Source organism: Podarcis bocagei, assembly GCF_964188305.1.
Source record: "Podarcis bocagei genome assembly, chromosome: 7".
NCBI classification, from domain to species: Eukaryota; Metazoa; Chordata; class Lepidosauria; order Squamata; family Lacertidae; genus Podarcis; species Podarcis bocagei.
In genome coordinates this window covers 74873829-74897386 of record NC_138132.1, presented here as the reverse complement: position 1 = coordinate 74897386, position 23558 = coordinate 74873829, and the positions used below count along the sequence as shown (strand labels likewise).

Genomic DNA, 23558 nt, shown 5'->3' with positions numbered 1-23558 from the left:
GAGCTTAAGATAGAAAAAGGAACACGACAGGGGTGCCCGATTTCCCCATTACTCTTTATTTCAGTTCTGGAGGTGTTGCTGAATATGATAAGAAATGACCAGCAGGTTAAAGGTGTGCAGGTCGGAGCTAAACATTACAAGTTAAGGGCGTTCGCAGATGACTTAGTATTGACTTTGCAAGAGCCAAACACTAGTACGAAAAAGGTATTAGAAATAATACAACAGTTTGGCCAGGTAGCTGGATTTAAGTTGAACAAGCTAAAAACCAAAGTTTTAGGGAAAAACCTAACAGATATGGAAAAGGAGAAATTTCAAGAGGAAACAGGTTTGACTGTGGTCAAGAAGGTCAAATATCTAGGGGTTTATCTAACATCCAAGAATCAGAATTTGTATAAGGACAATTATGAAAAATGTTGGTCAGAAATTAAAAAAGATCTAGAAATATGGTCAAATTTGAAACTGTCAATGTTAGGCCGAATTGCAGTAATTAAAATGAATGTATTGCCTAGAATGCTATTTTTGTTTCAGACCTTGCAGATTATTGATAAGATGGAATGTTTTAAGAGGTGGCACAAAGATATCTCGAAATTTGTCTGGCAGGGCAAAAAGCCCCGAATTAAATTTAAAATATTGACAGATGCTAAAGAAAGAGGGGGTTTTGCCCTGCCGGACCTAAAATTGTATTATGAGGCAGCAGCTTTTTGCTGGCTCAAAGAATGGATGCTCCTCGAGAATACAGACATCTTGGATCTGGAAGGTTTCAATAACGCTTTTGGTTGGCATGCATATCTTTGGTATGATAAAGTTAACAGTGCCTTCAAAAATCACATTGTCAGAAAAGCATTGTTTAATGTTTGGATAAGATATAAAGATCTATTGGAAAACAAAACCCCTAGATGGGTGTCACCAGTGGAGGCTAATGCAGTGAAAAAACTCAATATGGAGGTCGGATGGCCGAAGTATTGGGAAATTTTAGAACAGGATGGAGATAAGTTCAAATTACAAAGTCAGGAGAAATTGAAGCATAAAGTGGAAAATTGGTTCCAATATCGTCAAATAATGGAATTTTTTAAACAGGACAGGAAAGTCGGCTTCCAGGTGGAAAAATCAAAATTAGAAACCGAATTGTTAGAACCCAATACTAAGAACTTATCTAGAATGTACAACTTGTTGTTGAAATGGAACACACAGGATGAAACAGTTAAATCGGCTATGATTAAGTGGGCTCAGGATGTTGGACATAACATTATGTCAGCTGACTGGGAATGGTTATGGAACACCGGTATAAAATTTACGGCATGCAATGCCTTAAAGGAAAACATTATGAAAATGGTATACAGGTGGTACATGACCCCAGTCAAGCTGGCAAAAATCTATCATTTGCCCGATAACAAATGTTGGAAGTGTAAAGAGACTGAAGGTACTTTTTATCACCTTTGGTGGACATGCCCGAAGATTAAGGCCTTCTGGGAAATGATCTATAATGAAATGAAAAAGGTACTTAAATGTACCTTTTCTAAAAAACCAGAGGCCTTCCTCTTGGGCATTGTCGGCCAATTGGTGACAAAGAAAGATAGAGCTTTTTTCATGTATGCCACAACAGCAGCAAGAATACTCATCGCAAAGTATTGGAAGACACAGGACCTACCCACTTTGGAAGAATGGCAGATGAAAGTGATGGACTACATGACATTGGCCGAGATGACAGGCAGAATCCGTGACCAACGAAAAGAGACGGTAGAAGAAGAATGGAGAAAATTTAAAAGCTATCTTAAGGACTACTATAAACTTAATGAATGTTAAAATGTCGTAGTTACCAGAAACAAAGGGGTACAGGGACATAAGGTCAGAGTGTAAGAGAGGACTAAGATGATAGAGATTGGAAAGTAATAACTGGGAGTTGCTAGTTGAACTATGGACATTGGGATGCAGAGAGGGGGGGTATGGGGAAGTCCTAGAAAGGAGGTTTATGAAAATATGTTTGAAACTATACGTGTATGTTTGTCATTTTTAATGTTTGTCTGTTTTTCTCAAAAATGTTGTAAAACCAATAAAAATTTTATAAAAAAAAAAAGAAAAATGAAAATAAACTTGGTGGAACTGTGCGTTAAAGTGCATATAAGGAAAAATGGTATACAAATATGCATTATATCAGGGGAAATGGCTTGCAAAACAAAAATCTGTGTATTCGGCAAAGCTGCATATGAAAATGGATACATTAGGAGAAATTCTCACAAAACAGCAGATGAATTTTCATGCGGGGCTTCTTTGAAAAAGGCAAGAGGAAATGTGGAGAACTGACTGTAAGGCTGGAAAAATGAGAAAGCGAAATGGGACACATCCTCTCTTCCCTAATTAGGCATTTTGGCCCTTGCTTAAAACGTATCTGCTCACCCAGATTTTCCCCATGGAAAACATCAACTGGCTGCGTTGATGTATTAAGCTCCTGGTTTGTGGTGGATTTTGTGTTCGTGTTATGAATGCGATTTATTGCTGACTCTATGTTCTTCCCTGCTGTGGTATCTGCCAAACTATCAGGTTTGAGAGGTTTCTGCCATCTCCCAGCACCCACTGCTACTAATAACAACAACTTGCAAGCTCCATGGCGTCTTTTGTGGGAGCCAACGAAGTCTATGAACAAGGCCTGGTCTGGTTTTTTTTTAATTCTTCAGCATTCCACACCTTCTTCTCTGTTCCTCCAATAAAAGTGTTTAAATTAGAACTTTAACAGCGAGATCGGTTCCATCTGAGTCACAAAGAGGAAGGGGGGGGGGGTCTTTGGCACAGCCACGTTCCCAAACCTTTCTTCCAGCTCCACTTTTTGGCTTCCGTGGGGTTTCAAGAGCTGCCAGCAGAGACCCGTTCAGAGGACATTTTCCCCACTTTTGTTTTGACAGAGTTGTGGCGAGTGTGGTGGACAAAGAACAAATCAGGAAAGAGAAAAGGCCCAAGATGGCCGTTCTTGTGCAAGGAAAGCATGGGGGTGTTTTAGAAAGGGCTGGGGGAACACCACTGGCCTCTGCCGAATGAACTACAGATTTCTAAGCTTTTCCAATGAGGCCTACTGAGGAGACACAGTCCTTTCAACAGGTCTATTGAGGTGCTGCAGGCCTTCGGAAGAGCTGCGGATGGTTGCCATGGGAGACAGGTCTGAATGCACGAGGCTGCCATATTTTTGTGCACGGCAGCCATTTTGACCCCCGAATGCTCCAGAATGAGTCAACTTCCAAAGACCCATCCAAAACAAAGATGGCGGCCGTGGGCCAGGGTAAGCCATGAACCCTGGAGAAGAGAAAATGAAGGGGAGACCACGAGAGGATCGAAGGGCTGTCCTGAGGAAAATCCAACAGGTGCGTTTTCTGTTGCTCCAGCGCGAAGGAGCGAGGGGGGTGGAAAGGGCAGGAAAGTCAATTTCGGCTAAAAGATAGGAGCAGCGCCTCACTGATAAGAGCGGTGAAACAGGGTGCCTTGCTCAGCTTCACTGAAGGTTTTTATGCAGAAACTGGTTAGTCAGGGAAGCAGCATGGAGAAGAAGGCTCTTAAGCCTGACATCTATGTTCTGCCTTCAGTGTTGGAAGCAAGATGTCTACTTGCTGGCATTCACAAGTAGGGAGAGTTGCTGTTGCACTCAGGTCCTGCTTGCAGGATTTCCAGAAGAAGCATTTGGTTGGCAGGGTGTTAGACTAGATGGGCTTTTGGTCTGATCCAGGAGGCTTTATTTATGTTCTTAATTTCCATGGGCCCTGTTTTGGTGGGGTTTCCTGTAGGTATCTGGATGAACACTGAGAGAACAGGATGCCTGACCCCAATGGGCCATTGGCCTCATCCAGCAGAGCCTTTCTCATTATCTTAGTTGCCTCCAGCATTGAAGATCTTGCGCCCAGCAGAGGGTGGAGCAAAATGACCTCCAATTTCCCTTTTGACTCCTATTATTGAATCCTATTCATAATGTGCTGGTGTTATTCTGACAAGCATAAGTTGAGACTCAAGTGTATTTCAGGGAGGAAAGAATGGCTGGGATATTGCTATTGTTGTTGTTCTTATTGTTACTTCAATTATCCATTGAAAAAGAAACCTTAGATTAGGCCTGCCATAAAGATGCTAGATGCTGGAACAAGGATGGGGGACCCTTTTTCATTCCAAGGGCTGCATTCCCTTCTGGGGGTCACATGCCAGTGGTAGGCGGAGCCAGAGGTAAAAGTGGGCAGAGCAGTGGATTTTAAAATGACCTTTGCGCAGTAGGCTGGTTTCAACACCCACCCCTCTCTTGCAGGCACGAGTTCAGAGTTCAAGGACATGTTCCAGCCAGGCAAAGGTGCTCAAGGAAGGTACAAAGCAGGGCTGGGGAGAGACCTAGCTGGGGAGGGTGTGTGGCCTGGGGAGAGTCCTGAGAGCCAGACACAAAGGCCACATTCGGACAATGGTCCAAAGGTTCCCCACCCGTGTCCTGAGATGGTATTGCAGCAGCATCCCAGTGACTTACGTGTTGCGATGACAGAGGGATTCGATGCAGATCAGCACCCGGACGTTGTCTCTTGCTCGAAGCTGTAGTTTACTTTTCAGCTCACTGTGGTCTTGGAGAAAAAGAAAAGGAAAGAGGGTATATAATGAATATAGAGATGTGTGCACAGAAATTAGCCTCGGATGCAAATTTAACATTGCCATTTATCGCCCCACCCACTTTTGCCTCTGGCATGTGGCCATTTGGCCCCTCGGGCATAAATAAGGTCCCTATGTTAGAGGAACCAGCTTCCGTAAGGTTAGATTTGACCTTCTTTTTTCAAGACCATACCGGCTGGGAAAAGAAGGCAAAAGGACATGTTATCTGCCAGCAGCGAGAGTTCCCACTCACCAATGTGGACGTTGGCCGAAAACTGATAAATCCCAGATATAGATGCTGTAAATCTCCCGGTGGTTAAGTTCAAACCAGATCCCCGGAGGAACGCTCCTTTGGCCGAAGGCTAGGGAGAAAAAGAACACTGTCACAAATCCAACAAGACCCTGGTCACTGCCTCCATTGCTCCCCTTCTCTCTATTTCATAACACACAGAAGCTTTCTTGGGCTGTGTCCTTGACTTGAAACATCACTGGACCGCTTGACATTCAAGAATCTCTTGGTTGCATCCACCTTAGGCCACATTTTAAAAGCTCTGTGATGCCATTTTGAACAGTCATGGCTTCCTCCAAAGAATCCTGGGAAATGTCTTTTGTTAAGGGTGCTGAGAGTTGATAGGAGCCCCCCCCCATTTCTACTCACAGAGCTGCAATTCCCAGAGTGGTTTAACATTCAATCTTTTCCCCCAGTTAAGCCTTTCACCAAAAATGGCACCATTCGTCCCGTTTGTCCACTGTAACAAAATCGTAACATCCGTAATGCCAAGTGCTTGATTACATAAGAATCATAAGGCTGTAGAGTCGGAAGGGGCAGTGAGAGTCATCTAGTCCAACCCCACGCAATGCAAGAATCTCTTTTGCCCAAAGTGGGTCTCGCACCCATAGTCTCACGCTCTACCAACTGAGCTCTATCCCAGGAACATGGTTGTGACGTTATTCCACCCGGCTCATTTCATTGCAAAGAAAACACAATGCAAATGTGGGGTTGAGGCAGGGAACCATAATCAATTATGTATCATTTGCTGATCATGTTCGCCCAATTGACTTCCGTTCCGGATGTAGGATGAACAAGTATACATTGGCCATTTCTGCTCCCGTTTCTGTTTTGGCAAAATTCTCCAACCTCCCTCTATACACACACCCCTAGCCCTAACGAATCACTTTCTTCTGCGCCATTGGGGAGGGCTTAGCGACCTTTGTTTTTCTTTGCCTTCATCTCTACAGTTTTTTTGGGGGGACCGACCGAGGAGGCCTAAAGAGCGCTCCCCACCTCCCACCCCGGGTTTAGCTGCTGCCATGCAAGGGAGAGGTCTCCAGTTGCAAAGCTGGCAGGAAAGATTATCGGACTTAGCCTAAAATAAACTCAGTGCGGGTGTTTATTGTTATCTTTGGCTCCTGCGGTGTGGGTTTGGCTCAAGTCAAGGAGGAGAAGAAAATTAGCTTTAATGTGCCAAGGAAAGAAAAAGCCCATTAATTGGAGGTTCTGCTGTTGTTGCAACATCAGAATTTGGGTGGCGTTTTTTTTCAGGAGAGAGAGAAAGCTGGTTTTGCCTAGGTAACTTTATTACTATTAGTAATTATTGTTACTGTTAATAATATTTATTATTACTACTACTATTAATATTAATATTTTAATTGTTGTTGTTACTACTACTACTACTACTACTATTTATGATGATGATGATATGGTGTTTGGCCCAAGGGTCCCAGCATATTAATACAACAACATTAAGGGTAAAAAAATAATATACAATAGATCCTCCATCAGATAAGACTGCAATCCTAATGGGCATGTCGTCGGCCACTGTGAGAAGATGTTGAACTAGATGGACCATTGGCCTGATTCAGCTGCAGGGCTTTTCATACGTTCTTATGGATGAGCATGACAGATATAGGTCCATTAATTTCGGTGGCTCTATCTCTGAGAAGGACTTAGTGGGATGTGGCCCATAGTAAAAGGATGGATAAAACACAGCTAAAATCCACAAAACTGGCAGATATATGTAATATATTTATCAATACAAATCAGATAAAATGAGTGGGTTGCTTGAGTTAGCTCAACAGCTACAGAGCTAGAGCAAACCTACATAGAATCATAGAATTGTAGAGTTGGAAGGGACCCTGAGGATCATCCATTCCAACCCCCCACAACGCAAAACTATACAGCTGTCCCATACAGGGATCGAACCTGCAGCCTTGGCATTATCAGCACTATGATGCGTCTGTTGGAAGGCTGTACCACTTTGGAGAGTAGGACGGTAGAGAGCAATATCAAGCCAAAGGCCATGCATAAGACAGCTTTGATTCTTCTCAGTTGCTTATTTGACACCCCTAGTATATGGTATGGGCCCTTCCACTCCCCTTTTCAAATTTGTGTGTGTATGTGTGTGTGTCCCCCTCCAATCTGTTAGGCAGAAGCTGCCAACCCATTTTTGGCAGCTCTGTTCCTTCCCCCCTTTCGTTAAAAGCAATTAAACTAAAACGGAGGCAGCGACTTAATTCCCCCGAAACCGCGGACTTGAAATGGAAGGCAATTTTCCGGCACCAGTAAATTACCGCTTGATAAAACATTCCTGTTTCTTCACGTCTTTCCCTCTCTCTCTCTCCCTCTGCAGCTTCGCCATTCTCTCCCTCTCTGTCTCTTGCAGAATGAAAGGACATCGACATAGTGCCCCCATTCCTTATGAGGACTTGAGCTCGGCAGTAGAGCATCTGCTTCACCAGAACCATGAAGATATAATAAGAGCCTAAGCAGAGCCCTGCTGGATCAGGCCAAAGGTCCATCTAGTCCAACATCCTGCTCTCAGGTTGGCCAACCACAGGCTCATTATGGGATGCCCACAAGCAGAAACTCAGAGCTCTCCCCAGTTGTGATTCCCAGCCACTGTTATCCTGCAGCATCCTGCCTCCATCAGTAGTGGGAGAACATAGCCATTTTGGCTAGTAGCCATTGGTAGCCATTGAATCAGAGAGTTGGAAGGGACACCAAGGGTCATCTAGTCCAACCCCCTGCAATGCTGGCATCTCAGCTAAAGCATCCATGGCAGGTGGCCGCCCAACCTCTGCTTAAAAACCTCCAAGGAAGTGTCATGTGACAAAGACACATGAGAGCAGAAGCAGCAAAGCAGGCTGGGAAGTGCTGGGACTACACAATCATTTGGGCCTACTAAAGTTATTCAGGCCTAACTGCTAACTGTTGAGTCACTCTGACATGTGTCTCATTCGCCTTATAAATAGCAGCCATTTTCTCTGTGTGTTCTCTGTAAGATTTCAGTCAGAGTCAGTCTGCCTCAGTTGTGAGCAGAGTCAGAATGTAATCTCAGTCAAGCGGTTTGGAACCATGTTGTTTATGAAGAAGTTTATTTTAACTCAGCAAAGCTCTTATTCTTTCACTTAAAAACTCTGCATTATTAATTCACGCTGCATGTCAGGAAGGAGAGTCCACCACTTCCCGAGGGAGACCATTCCACTGTCAAACAGCTCACACTGTCCGGCTTTAGTCCGAATCTCCTTTCTTGTAACTCAAAGCCATGGGTTCGAGTCCTACCCTCCAGGGCAGGAGAAAACAAGCTTGCTCCATCTTCCATTGGACAGCCCTTGAGATATTCGAAGACGGCTATCATATCTCCTCTCAGTCTTCTCTTTCCCTATGCTAAACATACCCATGTCCTTCATGAATTTGTTGAATCTTCTAGTAAAGATATCCAGGAGGAAAATGATGAATGAGAGCCCTGACAGATTAGACCCAAACTAGGGCACTGGCTCCTGGGGCCTGAAGCACTATGGCCCCCCAATCTTTTTTTTTAAAAGGGGCTGGGCCCCCTCAATATTCAGAGGGACCCACGCGTGACATCAGGACTTTGTGTCGGTCCCCTTCAATTGTGCAGAGAAGCTGGCACCTCTGGGCCCAACACACAACACAGCCCAGCACCGTCTTCCCAGTAGCCAACCAGATGGCCCTCTGGGAACCCCACAAGCAGGGCTGGAGCCCAACAGGTCTCTCTCCCCACTTCTGATTCCCAAGGACTTTGCGTTCAGTCTGCAGATACACCCGAAGACAGAGGTGATGAAATGCCGCCTTGACAGGGCCCTATTTTCCCTTTCGTCGCCAGGATGCCCTCTCATCCTGCCGTCGGCGCCCACAGCAACTGTGCTGCAGACTCATGGCTACGTTCGTGCCCCAAACACGCCCTGCTCAGGCCCACAAGTGCTGGCACCAGCGTACCCCTTGGCACGGGCAGGCCCCAGGAATCCGCCAAACATAATTAAGAAAGGACTGGCTCCCTCCATTACAGCCCCTGATGGCTATTAAGATGTCTTAAGTCTCCCTCTCTCCACGCCAATTAGCATGGCACCAGGATTATCCTTCCAGAGAACTTTGCCTCCCCCCGCCCCTTCCAACCTCCATATGCAGAGATTTTACTTTTAAAGGCTCACTGAGCTTGAAGAATTGCTCTAGGACTCAAACTTGCCATTCCAAGGCTGAGAGGGTTATGAAATCCTTAAAGTAAATAAACTACAAACTTAGACCACATTCACACGTTTAAAACACTATATCACTTTAAACAGCCATGGCTTCCCCCAAAGGATTCTGGGAGCTGCGGTTGGCTATAGGTGCTGAGAGTTGCGAGGAGACCCCCCCTATCCCCCCCCCGAGTTATGATTCCCCACATGGTTTAACAATCAACTCTTCTTCCTGGGGAACTCTGGGAAAGGTAGCTCTTTGCGGGAGAACAGGGGTCTCCTCACAGCTCTCAGCACCCTTAACAAATGACAGCTCCCAGAATCCTTTGGGGGAAGTAGCCATGACCTAAGTTAGTCCTTAACATCAGTGGGTCTACTCTAATCAGGACTAGCCTTGGCTACAACCCAATATGTGCCTCACACCGTCCGATAACGCCTGCTAGTAAAAGAGATGTGGTCTCCTCACCATCTGGAAGTTCTGGAGTTCCATCAAGGTCTTCTTGTCCACAACAATTTGGCCCTTGAGTTTGCAGTGAAATGCCTCCTCCACTCGCCGGTAGGGGGAGGCCTCCTCCAAGGAGAGCAGCAAAGGGGGCGCCTCACTCAGGGGGGTTGGCAAAGCCGGAGGGGTCCGCCGCTCAGTGGCTTCTGTAAGAAAAAGGGAAAAAAATAGGAGGCCATCTTGTTGGCCCTGAGAATCCGGCTTCTCTGTCCAACTGGAAGAGTGAGTTTGGCTGAGTGACCACCATCTGTTTACAGCACTTTGCCTTGCCCTCCAAAGAATTCTGGAAACTGTAGTTTGCCCCTTCCCCACAGAACGACAATTCCCAGCCCCCTATACAAATTAAAGTTCCCGGGGGGGGGGGGGAGGAATCATGTGTTTTAAACATTGGTGTTGTACAGCCTTAGGCCATAGCAGCACCATACATTTAAAGTGCTCTTGTGCTGAATGCCTGTTTGCAAATGTCCCATTGGGGTATTTGGCTGGCCACTGTGAGATCAGTTTGCTGGTCTATCTAGAGCAGGGTTTCCCAAACTTGGGTCTCCGGCTGTTTCGGGATTTCAGTTCCCATCATCCCTGACCACTGGTCCTGCTAGTTAGGGATGGTGGGAGTTGTAGTCCCAAAACAGCTGGCGTTTGAGAAGCAGTGGTCCAGATGGACCCATTGGCCTGATCCCAGCAGGGAGCCTCTTCTGATGTTCTGAACATGCTTCAGATGAGGCTTAAATGTATGGTGCTAATGAAGGTGAAAGAGGAGAGCGCAAAATATGGTCTGAAGCTCAACATCAAAAAAACTAGGATCATGGCCACTGGTCCCATCACCTCCTGGCAAATAGAAGGGGAAGAAATAGAAGCAGTGAAATATTTTACTTTCTTGGGCTCCATGATCACTGTAGATGGTGACAGCAGTCACAAAATTAAAAGATGCCTGCTTCTTGGGAGAAAAGCAATGACAAACCTAGACAGCATCTTAAAAAGTAGAGACATCACCTTGCCAACAAAGGTCCGTATAGTTAAAGCTATGGTTTCCCCAGTAGTGAAGTATGGAAGTGAGAGCTGGACCATAAAGAAGGCTGATCGCCGAAGAATTGATGCTTTTGAATTATGGTGCTGGAGGAGACTCTTGAGAGTCCCATGGACTGTGAGAAGATCAAACCTATCCATTCTTAAGGAAATCAGCCCTGAGTGCTCACTAGAAGGACAGATCGTGAAGCTGAGGCTCCAGTATTTTGGCCACCTCATGAGAAGGGAAGACTCCCTGGAAAAGACCCTGATGTTGGGAAAGATGGAGGGCACAAGGAGAAGGGGACAACAGAGGATGAGATGGTTGGACAGTGTTCTCGAAGCTACTAACATGAGTTTGACCAAACTGCGGGAGGCAGTGGAAGACAGGAGTGCCTGGCGTGCTCTGGTCCATGGGGTCACAAAGAGTCAGACACGACTAAACGACTAAACAACAACAACAACAAGAGAGAGCCATAGTAAAAAATAAATAAATGAGGGCTTGAGAAAAAGAAGGAGAGAGGAAGATGCTGCCGCCTGAGCTTGGAAGGAGGCCTGCCTCTCTTGAACCCGCGTACCTTTTAACATCTTCTTGAACTCCTGCAGCAAGACTTCCTGTGTGACTTCTGCCCCTGGAGCCCCTGGGGGTCCTGGAGGGCCTGGGGGTCCTGGAGGTCCAACAAGGCCACGCTGAAAGAAAGAAGAGTGTTTGGGGAGAAGGAGGGGATTCAGAAACTTTATTTGTGATAAATACGCTAGCCTGGTTTATTTTATTTGACTCCTTCATTTCATAGATTCTATATCCCATATCCCTATATTTCAAGGCAAAACTCACAACGTTTACAAAATACAGAATAATACAAACTGGGGTGGGGGGGTTGAGGGAGGGAGAGAATACAACCCGACAATTAAAATACAATTTGCCCTGACAGTCAGTTTTAAGGAAGGAAGCGACACAGTTAGACTTGATCCATGGTGCTGCCTTTTTTGACAAGTCCACAAGCAAAGCTGTCAGATGATGGGTCAGGCCACAAAGGCCATTCAGGGGTGGGGAACTTTCTGCTCAACAGATGTTGCTGGATAACAATTAAGGATTTATTATGTTTTCAGAATGTATCAGAAAATTTATATAGAATTTCTATATAGAATTTATATAGAAAGGTTTATTGTTTTGTGTGCATTCGATTGTAAGATAAAACACATGCGAAGGGACTTGACAGGAAGTCAAAATTGAAGAAAAGATTTTGAAAGATAAAAGGGGGGGAAATATTTACTTTATTATCATTTTAAAATTTTTTGTGTGTGTCTGTACATATGTTTCGTATGGAATGTTTGGGAGGAAATAAGACAGTAAATAACAAATAACTAACTAAATATTGATGTATGTGTTTTTTATTTCTCAATTATATTTAGTGGTAGTATGGTTGTAATGTTTCTTGTAACATAAAATCATTCAATAATTTTTTTTTTTTAAAAAAAGATGTTGCTGGACTACAACTCGCATCAGCCCTAGCAAGGGTAGCCAATGGTCAGGTGAATGACAGCAGTTGTAGTTCAGCAGGCAAAGGTTTACCCCAGGTGACTTAGCCCAACATCAAATTGTTGGCATTTGCTCTTCAGGGTCTTTGGCAGATGATTTGGTAGACCTGGAGGACAAGGCTATCAACGTCTACTAGCCATGATGGCTACACTTGGTCAGAGTAATCCTCATGTGCTCAGGTCCAGCTTGCTGGTTTCCCAAAGGCACCTGTTTGGCCACTGTGAGAACAGGACGCTGGACAACATGCAGTGGCGTAGCGTGGGTTGTCAGCACCCGGGGCAAGGCAAATAATTTGCGCCCCCTAACCCGTGGATTTTAGCACTCGAGTCTCTTCCGCGCGCCCCCCAGATGTTGCACCCGGTGCGGCCGGCCCCCCCTGCACCCCCCACGCTACGCCACTGACAACATGGGCCCTGATCCAGAAGGCTCTTCTTCTGTTCCTAGGATAAAGACCCCCCCCCCAACTGCAGACACCAGGGATTGAAGCTGAGAATAATCCGAAAGCAAATCACATGGTTTTCTGCTAGAGGAGGAGGAGGCTGCTAGCTATGGTGGCTCTGTTCTGCCTCCACTATTGGAGGCAGTAAACCTTTGCATACCACTTTCTGGGAACTGCAAGAGAGGAGAGTTGCTGTTGCACTCAGGTCTTGCTCACAAGCTTCCCAGAGGCATAAGGCTGGTCATTGTGAGAACACGATGCTGGAGTCAGTAACCCTTAGGCCTGATCATGGGTATAGCCAGGGAGGCAGAGGAGCAGCTGCCCACCCCCAATCCAGTAAATAAATAAAAATACTTAACTGAAAGTAGAAATAATCAGAATATCTGAAATCGAAATGACAGGTTTTTCTGAGCACATGGGGTCAAAATAAAGAAATTTTTAAAAAGCTGCTGTCGAGATGTTTCGTTCCGAATCAGCTACACAGAGCCAGAAAGAGGATGGTGACAGGTGGGTGTCCTTCTCCCCCCCCCCAAAAAAAAACCACACAACATAAATCCTGGCTACACCCATGGGCCCGATATAAGCTGCAGGGCTCCTCTTCTGTTCTTTGCAGCCCTGCGGCTCAACAACTTTTAACTGGGCAGGCAGAAGACGGAACTGGGAGTCGGTGACTCACAAAACGAATGTGAGTGGTAAAATGTTTCCTGCCCCCCCACCCCAAACACACACAGACACACACACACACACACACACACACACACCCCTAGGTTGCAATCCTATACACATTTAACCAGTGCTGGATTTACGTATAAGCTAAACAAAGCTTAGGGCCCCACTCTCTTGGGGGCCCCCAAAAAATTTAAAGGGGAAAAAACTGGATGCACATTTCCAAAACATTGAGATAAAAACAAATAAAATAAAACCTACGTACAGCAACAGTGTTTTGTGTTGTGTAGGCTCCTATGATGTAAGTAATGGGCCCCCAATCATTTTAAGATAGAGCTTAATAATTATTTTACTATTAATATACTTCTTAATTGTATTTCACTATTAATATACTTTTACTTAATTGTATTTCAGTTCAACAATTACTTTGATAAAATACATATTTTGTTATGTGCAAATGACTTTAGGTACCTCTTAGGTCCATAAATTACCATATAGCATATATGCAACAACAACAAAAAGCGACAATTTGTTGTTAACAAAGGACAGCTGGACATATAAAGGGCCCCATTACCTTCAGTAGCTTAGGGCCTCATCAAACCTAAATCCGGCCCTGCATTTATCCCGGGAGGAGTATTCCTCATTGGACTACTTCTGAATAGACATGCATAAAACTGCAATCCGCCCACGCCACCCCCCCAATGCTTCTCTACTTCTGCAAACCTTGGAGTTTCCCCAAACTGACCCCACCCTCTCATAGATGGATGGTACCATTTTGACTGCACAGAATAACGGCACTCCCACCCTGAACTTCAGAACCAGAGGGAAGGGTTTATTATCACGATGGATGTAATGGACAGCTAAAAGTGCTTCCGAGAATAACCTACTAATTTCTTATCTCTGCCTTTGCATTTCTTTTTGGAGTTGCTGCCGTCATCAGGACGATGTACAAATGAAATCCACGTCCGACGCGGGTCAGTGATGCGAGGGTCTGGGGACTCTAGCATCTAAGGAAAGAAGAAGAAGGATTGAGGGCACCGTGAGTCTTTTATCCACAGCCAATTATATATGTGTGTGTTTACGTGTGAATATGTTGGAGATAATGTGAGTTGAGTGGTTCATGTGCATAATAACCGGCCATTGTGCACATTCACCAGGCCTCATGGAAAACGTGCACATAATCTGTCCCTTACGGGCAAACTGTGCACATTTCCTCGGCAGTATACTCATAATTTCCCACAGGGTCTTGGGAAAAGTGCACACTCCCCCAAACCTGTTGGAGATTGTGCATATTGGCTGGAGAATATACAAAAATGTAGTCAAGATAAACTCATTCCCCAAGACCTGTTGGAGACTATGCATAACAACAAGAGTATATAGCCGAGAGATGCACATTCCCCAAGGCCTGTTGGAGGTTTTATATATATCAGTTGGGAAATCTGCAGAATTCATGGACAGATTATGTGCACATTCTCCACAACGTCTTGTGAATGTTCACAACGGCCTGTTGTTCTGCACATTAACTGTTCAATTGGCATTATCCCATATATAGATGTATAGATACATAATCAAACAGTGTTGCTCAGCTGTCAGTAATGGTTCCTTCAGTGTAACAGAAAAGAAAGCCATTTTTATTGATACCTGGAACCTCCCCCCCCCTCTCAATTTGGCATTGAGGGTTGCCTTTTGGGCTGAAAATACTTCAGTTTCCCCATAAGGATTTCCAAAGTTGAAAATCAATTTTTGCAGTTCAGAAATTCAGATCTCAGAATGGTTGTCTTGCATTTTCCATAAACCTAAATTAGCTGCCACATCTATGCTTGAGGAGGAAAAAATATTTTTAAAATTGGGGGTGGGGATAAATGCTAAGGCTGAGAAAAAACAAAAGCAGAAGCCTTAGCCATGGGAGATATATTATTTTAAAGACCTCACAATTTTAAGAAACAGCAAGCTATGCCTGCACACTTCAACATTAAGGCCCATTTTACAGCTGGGGAACACCGAGGCTCAACGTTACATACACCTTGCTCCTAGATTAGGCAAGTACTTGTGCATAGAACTGAAGTCCTTCATTGTAGCTAATATTGCTAAATAATAGGGAGTCAGAAATCATACCATTGAGATCCAGTAGATCTACTTTCTGTCCACCCCTGCTATTAACACCAAGGCGCTATTGTCCAGACTTCTTTTCCACTTTAACTAGAATTAGAAGCAGATTTTATTTTTGCCCTTAGAAGGTATGCACAGGGAAGCATTTCCTCCTGCTCCTGCTTTCAAATGCTTTACTTGTGTTTTAAAGCATTAAAAAAAATCCCATTTCACAGCTAGAGGGCAGTGAGGCCAGGCATTCTGATTGGAAGATAGCAACAAGCCCAGAGCACCTAAGCCCTGCAAGGAAGCAATGGGCGCCTAACAATGAAGGCAGGTAATTCTGTTGGTTCCCTTACGAGTGCGTGATCATAAAGAGAACTTTCTGGTCACCTAGTCCAACCATTCACTGCAAGATCTGCAGTGCAGGCTGCAACTTACAGCATCCATTAAAGGTAAAGGTAAAGGGACCCCTGACCATTAGGTCCAGTCATGGCCGACTATCTCAAGATAGTGTCACCAAGCTTGGCACAAGGATTCCTGAGATGGGGAGAGTGCTCTTCATCAACATTTGGGTGCCAAGTGCCATTCTGAATAGAGATGGTGGACTGAAATATGACTTTGCCGTGACTTTACCCAGTTTCCGGCGCGACCACAAACTCACAAATGACACTACCCCTTTAAATAAATCACAGTATGCATTGGTTTCACTATAAATTCCTGGGCATTCCCCGCTAGGTAAAGGTAAAGGGACCCTTGACCATTAGGTCCAGTCGTGGCCGACTCTGGGGTTGCAGCGCTCATCTTGCTTTATTGGCCGAGGAAGCCGCCGTACAGCTTCCGGGTCATGTGGCCAGCATGACTTAGCCGTTTCTGGCAAACCAGAGTAGCACACAGAAATGCCGTTTACCTTCCCGCCAGAGCGGTACCTATTTATCTACTTGCACTTTGGCGTGCTTTCGAACTGCTAGGTTGGCAGGAGCAGGGACTGAGCAACGGGAATTCAGCCCGTCGCGGGGATTCGATCCACCGACCTTTTGATCGGCAAGTCCTAGGCTCTGTGGTTTAACCCACAGTGCCACCCGCGTCCCTAGTTAAGTATAAATCAAATCACCCCAGCTAGTTAAGTATAAATCAAAAGTGGAAATGTGAAAACAGATCCCATGTTATTATAGGTCATGTGTCAGAGGCGGGCCTTGGGTCTGGGCCTGCTGAAGACCAGCTGGTGTAGATGACATTAAGCTGGGAGGATCAATGACGTGACTTACGTAGGAACATAAGAGGAGCCCTGCTGGATCAGGCCCAACACCCATCTACTCCAGCATCCTGTTCTCACAGTGGCCGACCAGATGCCTCTAGGAAACCCTCAGGCAGGTAAGTGAGGACATTAATAGACAGGACATTAAACTGTTTTTATATGCAACAACAGCGGCAAGAGTATTGTTGGCCCAGAAATGGAAGCAAGAAGAAATCCCAACGAAAGAAGAATGGCAGACAAAGTTAATGGACTACGCAGAATTGGATAAGATGACAGGAAGGATTCGAAACCTGCGGGACCAGAGATTCACGGAAGATTGGAATAAATATGCGAACTATTTGAAGAGCAACTGTAATCAACAAATTATGCTAGTAGGACTACAAGAAGTTTTGTAAGGAGGAATATATGAAATATTGCAAAGAAGATAAAGAAGAGAGACATTAGTTATGATATTTAAAAGTAACGGTGAAAGTAAGAAATGTAAATTAAGTGGAAAAGATTAGAAAATTTTCAGATGTGATTGATGGAAGTAAAAAAAAAACTGTATAAGATATAAAAGTATGTTTTATAATGTTGAAAATGATGTGTGTGTGTGTGTGTGTGTGTGTGTGTGTATACAGTGGTACCTCGGGTTAAGTATTTAATTCGTTCCGGAGGTCCGTTCTTAACCTGAAAGTGTTCTTAACCTGAAGCACCACTTTAGCTAATGGGGCCTCTTGCTGCCGCCGTGCCGCTGGAGCCTGATTTCTGTTCTTATCCTGAAGCAAAGTTCTTAACCTGAAGCACTATTTTTCTGGGTTAGCGGAGTGTGTAACCTGAAGCATATGTAACCCGAGGTACCACTGTCTGTGTGTGTGTGTGTGTGTGTGTGTGTGTGTGTGTGTGGAAACCCTCAGGGAGGACCCGTGCACAAAAGAACTCTGCCCTCCTGAGTCTTCCAGCAACTGGTTTTCAGAAGCATTCCTGCCTCCAATTGTGGAAGAAGAGCAAAGCTGTCATGGCGTAAGTCAGCTTCCTCTGTTCCTAGTAAGACAAGGTCCGTAGCTTGGTGGCAGAGCATCTGCCCACTGCCACCAATCGCCTGTCAAAAATGGAATCTGGGAGTGACTGCCTCCCCAGCCAATTCACAGGCCCTTCCCTTGCCAAAGTTCCATCATCAACAGGGAGAAGAAGAAGACAAGCCCGGGAGTCACGAGCCCCTCCAATGAATGAACTGTCAGCTCAGGAGCTTTAATGAATCACCTCTTGGAATCTGGGGCTTGTTAATGAAAGCAAGGGGGGTGGGGAGAGGATGCTGGGAAGAATGTATCAAAATTTGAAAACAAGAATGCATATTGGCACACGTCGGGATTTATCTAAGGGAGGGGGCTTGGATGGGGGGGTGGATCCCTCTCAGATTAGGGTGTTGGCAAAAAGAAAGGAAAAAAATAAATCAGGAAATCAGAGACACCCAAACCAGAATTACCAGATGGTTGGGAAAACTTAGAGAGTTCCTCTGAGGGTCCCCTCCACTCAGCAAAGGGTTCAGTATCAGCTTACTATTTAGAAGCTGAATCAGAAAATCCCTTTCTAAGAGTTTTCTATCAGCTGCCTGTCCCTTGTCTTATTTATTTATTATTATGTTACATCCAGTGTTAGTCCTACTCAGAGTAGATCCATTGAAATAAATGGAATGGGCATGAGTAACTTATGTACATTAATTTAGACTGGCTTACTCTGTATAAGACTCAGTTGGATACCACCTATTATTATTATTATTATTATTATTATTATTATTATTATTATCTTCCTATATACATAAAAAGGTAAGGTTGTCGTCATGCTGCAGTTTGCATGGTCTCCTAATGGCCAAGAGAAGAGCAGGCAGGAAGGTAGCTCTGGCTGCCAGGTTCCTCCTCCTTAGCCTCAGTGTTGCCCTTGTAGAACTCAGCAAGGAGGAGGGAACCCTACCAATCCCAGCAGGCACCAGCCACCACTGGTTGAAAGTGTCAGGTTCCCCCCTGCCCTTTTTTTACAGCTACATAACATATGTCCTAGCAACCCCTGGGGCCAGATCAGGCCCAAGAGCTACCCATTGGAGAGCCCTATCTCACTCAGCACCCTCCTCTCTTGCCCCAGGTGGGGGCTTGCGGAATAGCAGCTGTCTGCCTTGCGAGCCAAAGGAAGGGGCTGCCTGAGTCATTTCCAGCAGAGCCTTGACGCATTCCATGGTAATTGAGTAATTAGTGTCAATGTTAGATCTGTCAAGCACGCCCTCGGGTCAAGCAGACATCCCAAGAACGGGATCAGGAATCAAGTGTTTTACGGGATCCCAAATTGCTGCTGATGAAACAAACTTCTTGGGAAGGGGTGCGCGCGGGAGGAATGCTTCTTGAGCAACTTCTCCTGCCTCGAACGCACCCACAAAAATTCAAGAGGGCACAGGTAGAGGCTCCAGGGGAAATGTTGCCATGTTCAGGTTTTCCAATGGCCAGCTCTGCATCGTTTCCCTGGAAACCCCGTTCCGTTCCTGCCCTAGTTTTTCGTTTTAACCCCTCTGATAGACAGCATTCTGTGCCCACTTGAACATGATTGATCCAATACTGCTTTTTTAAAAGGGGAGAGAGTCTCCCTCCTCAGAGTTCCCCCACCACCCTTCTTCTGCAAATCCTTGGGTTTCTCTGAGCCTTGCGTGAACTCTCAGATTTCAAGTTCGCCATTTGCTCTCCCACCAAAGGCCTGGCCTCAAAACCAGAGGCTTTTCAGCCTGAATGCCACATTCCCTTCTGGGTGACCTACCCAGGGACACATGCCAAGGGTGGGTGGGGCCAAGAGATGAATGTGGGCGGGGCCCAAAATGCAAATTTTACCTTCATTCAGTAGGACAGTTTCCACACACAGTGGCACAGCCCTGTCTCTCCTCCATCCAGGCAAGCAAAAAGGCATGATCGGAGCTCAAGGACATGTTCCAGCCAGGCAAAAACACTCAAGGAGGATGCAAAGCAGGGCTGGTGAGGGACGTGGTCCGGGGAGAGATCTAGGAGCCAGATAAGAACCCCAGAGGGCTACATCTGACCCCCAGACCTGAGGTTCCCCACCGTCACTCAAAGGCAGGACTTTTTTTCAGTTTGAACCATAGGAGCCAACTCGTAGGGGCCAAGGGGGCCACCCCCCCAAAGTTGATGGGCACTGCCATTCAAATGGTGTGCATGCACTGCGTCATGTGATTGATTATGCAGTGTGGGGGCTTACCTCCCCCCCCCCAATATTTTATTCAAGTTGGCATTCCTGGCTGGAACTCATGGGAACTCAATTCTGGCACCTCTCAGCTGGGCGCCATTGCCATGATAAGAGAACAATGGCATCTCTTTTTTCTTGAAAATGGCACTGCTCAAAGCCATGCTTCTGGCTCTGCTTTTCTACTGGAGGACTTTGGGGTTGTGTTCATTGAACAACAGTATACTCCCCACTTTCCATGATAGACTATCTTTGAATCGGGAGATGTTCGACAGCAGATTGCAGTATGGCTGCAAAGTCCATCTCTCTCATCAGAACATAAAGAGGAGCCCTGCGGCTGGATCACATTTTATCTATCCTGAATCGTTCAATATTCGGCTTCACTGGATGTCCACAAGTTCTGGCATTATGAGAGAGGGAGGAAAAAAGATTCCCCTGTTCACTTTCTCCACACTGTAAATGCACTGTAAATTACACACCTCAATCATCTGGTCATCTGGTCCAACCCTCTGCGATGCAAAATATCCCAACCTCCCCTAATATTGACTTGTTCCGGCCCCTGCAATGCACAAGACAGCTTCTTATGCCACTGAGCCTAGGGCTTGCTGATCAGAAGGTCGGCGGTTCGAATCCCCACAACGGGGTGAGCTCCATTTGCTCAGTCCCAGCTCCTGCCAACCTAGCAGTTCAAAAGCACGTCAAGTGCAAGTAGATAAATAGGTACCGCTCCGGCGGGAAGGTAAACGGCGTTTCTGTGCGCTGCTCTGGTTCGCCAGAAGCGGCTTAGTCATGCTGGCCACATGACCCCGGAAGCTGTCTGCGGACAAACGCTGGCTCCCTCGGCCTGTAAAGCGAGATGAGCGCCGCAACCCCAGAGTTGTCCACGACTGGACCTAATGGTCAGGGGTACCTTTACCTTTTTATCTGCAAGTTTGTACAAAGAGCACCTCCAAAATAATAGTACAGTGGTACCTCGGGTTAAGAACTTGATTCGTTCCGGAGGTCCGTTCTTAACCTGAAACTGTTCTTAACCTGAAGCACCACTTTAGCTAATGGGGCTTCCTGCTGCCGCCGTGCCGCCGGAACCTGATTTCTGTTCTCATTCTGAAGCAAAGTTCTTAACCCAAGGTACTATTTCTGGGTTAGCGGAGTCTGTAACCTGAAGCGTATGTAACCTGAAGCGTATGTAACCCGAGGTACCACTGTAATAATAATATATCTTTTCCTGATGAGCTTTCGGGCTGCGCTCTGTGATCGCAGGAGCGTGGGAAAGGCTGCAAACAGAGCCTCGTGCCAGAGAGCAGTCCCGACGGCTCTCTTCTGCAGCCGCCTCGCACCAGCCGCAAAGAGAAGCCACGCAGGCCTGGCCACCGCCGCTGGCTTCCTTGAGTTACAAATCCCTCTCAGAGAGAGGCAGGCCGGGCGCTCCCTGCTTTCCCCACCGCCAGCCGGAGTGACTGACAGCTAAAATGAATGTTCTGTCCTTGTGGTATTATTATTTAATTACTATGGCATGCATGAGCAATCCCGAGAATGAGCGTGTAAGCCGCGCTCTGTTCGTCTTGGCAAAGGCAGGCTCCGGCAGCTGAAGGGAGATGCCTGCAGCCGAGATGGGGTAGCTGAGCCACCGTGGCGAACAAGAAGCCAAAGCGGGGGGGGGGGTGGACCCACAGCCGCAGCAGGGGCTGGTCCAGTAGATTGAACAGATTGCCGCGCACAGAGGGGCTGCCTTGGAGACGTGCTCAGAAACTTCAGAAGGTCCAAAGAGCTGCAGTCAGACGGTTGATCGGGGTTGGTCATAGGAAGCCCACGACTCCCTGGTTACAACTGGCTATGGGACGCGGGTGGTGCTGTGGGTTAAACCACAGAGCCTAGGACTTGCCGATAAGAAGGTCGGCTGTTTGAATTGTTTTAATTCTATCATGGTTTAATTACTTCTTAGCTATTGGATTTTAGTTTTCTGTATTTTATCAGTGTTGCCTTAATTTTTGTAAGCCGCCTTGAGTCCCAGTCTGGGGAAAAGTAATAATAATAATAATAATAATAATAATAATAATAATAATAATAATGGGACACTGCTCCCTGCTCCTTCTACCTTGATCTCTACACAGACCTCTCTCTTTGATGTTTAGACTGATACGTCTTAGGTTGCATCCTGTTCATAATGTGCAAATTATAATGCACTGACAATGTGATTCCTTGCCATGGGATAATAGCAATGGCTCAAAGAGAGATGAAGGATAGATATGTTGCAGACTATTGGCCATGATAATTAAAAATGGAGTCTGCAACAAAGTCTTGCAGCGTGGAATGCTCCTGTTAAGGGTTCCAAGCAACTAGGCAATTAGTCATGGCGTCTGGGCATGCTCAGTCCACACTGGGTTGTTTTGGGGTCTGTTTCCCCACTTAATTTACATAAACTTCCATGAACCACTAATCTGTTGCTGCCTCCGTCCTGTGTGCGAATTCTGCAGGGCTTGGGCTCTATAAAAATGCTGACACGTGGGGAATGATTTTGCTGTTTGTAGATAGGATTCAAGCCTCCGGGCCCATTGGCAGTTGAGATCTAACAGATCTCATCTAACAGGGCTCTTCTGAAGCTTAGAATACAAATGTACCCTTCCACGCATTTGTCGAACAGACTTTTCAAAAATATATATAATTCCATCTAGCACATCAACTACCACAAGGGGATGAGCTGACAGCCCACTGTGTCTTCCAGCTCTCTCCGATCCACACAATAACCTTCTGAAATCCATCCATTTTTAATCCCATTCTACAGCCCAGGAAAAGTGCGGCTGAGAGAGGCCAAGTTCAGAGAATCACAAAGTTGGGTGTGCAAGTTGGACGACCTCTGTTTCATCGCCAGAGAAAGAGGGAACGCAGCAACGAAAAGGAACGCAGATTTGTGTCCGCAGCACACACTCTGTCATATACATAGGTGCAAATTTAGAAATCGCTTCTATAGTTTTCAACAGAAAATGCAACTGTCGTGGGGGAGGCTGTGAGCAGGTAAAGGGTGTGACTGCTCAGTTTGGCCATCTAGGATCTGGGTGGCTCTCTCTTATTAGTATCCTTTATCTTTGAACTAGACTTCTGCCAGGCAACCCTTCAAATAGAGGAGTCTCCTCTGTAATGTAGGCTACATGGCCACCATCACGGCTGGTCATCTAATCCAGGTGTAGGTATTGATTGATCCTTCAGATGTTGTTGGACTACAACTCCCATCATCCCTGGCTGAGGCTGAAGGGAGCTAGAGTCTTACAACATGGTTAAACTACAACTTCCCATCATTCCAGACGGTTGGCCAGTGGCTGAGTCCAGCAACATGTGGAGGACCACAGGTTCACCATCTGACCAGCAGCAGTTCCCCAGGAGCAGGAGATCTACCATGGAGATATTGGCCCTTCCCTTGGGACATGGGGCCATAGGGATCTGGTTTAGGCAGAGTCAGCCCATTGTTCCATCTTGAGGAGTGGTGTCTACTGAAGAGTCTTTGGTCCAGCTAGTTCAGTATTGTGTAAACTGGCAGCAGCATCCCTGGGTATTAGGCGGCGGGTGTTCCCAGCCATACTTGGAGATGTCAGGGGTCAAACTGGGTCCTTCTGCACGCAAAGCATGTGCTCAGCTATTAAGCTAAGGCCCTACAATGTTGGAAAGATCTCCTGGACCACTGAATATAATGGATCTAGGTCATTTGGGCACTTTTTCAGGCCAATACGTTCTGGGATCACACACACACTCACATAGAATCATAAAATCATGGAAT

General features: G+C 45.9%; 1 protein-coding gene and 1 long non-coding RNA gene across 5 annotated transcripts in view; one reads left to right on the top strand and one right to left on the bottom strand.

Moving 5' to 3' along the window:
* LOC308591191 overlaps nucleotides 1–23558 on the top strand; it is a 228674-nt gene that overhangs the window by 47642 nt on the left and 157474 nt on the right. The window lies entirely within an intron of this gene.
* C1QTNF12 (C1q and TNF related 12) overlaps nucleotides 1–23558 on the bottom strand; it is a 42834-nt gene that overhangs the window by 11999 nt on the left and 7277 nt on the right. For 2 of the 4 annotated variants that reach the window (XM_081201673.1, XM_081201676.1), the window contains exons 2-6: nucleotides 14115–14234; nucleotides 11161–11272; nucleotides 9545–9726; nucleotides 4853–4961; nucleotides 4484–4574 (exon numbers count right to left, since the gene is read on the bottom strand). In XM_081201673.1, the coding sequence (XP_081057799.1) occupies nucleotides 4484–4574; nucleotides 4853–4961; nucleotides 9545–9726; nucleotides 11161–11272; nucleotides 14115–14234 (614 nt within the window). Of the gene's footprint in view, nucleotides 1–4483; nucleotides 4575–4852; nucleotides 4962–9544; nucleotides 9727–11160; nucleotides 11273–14114; nucleotides 14235–20022; nucleotides 20169–23558 lie in introns of those variants that run through there. The other 2 variants (XM_081201675.1, XM_081201674.1) reach the window with 2 other exon arrangements.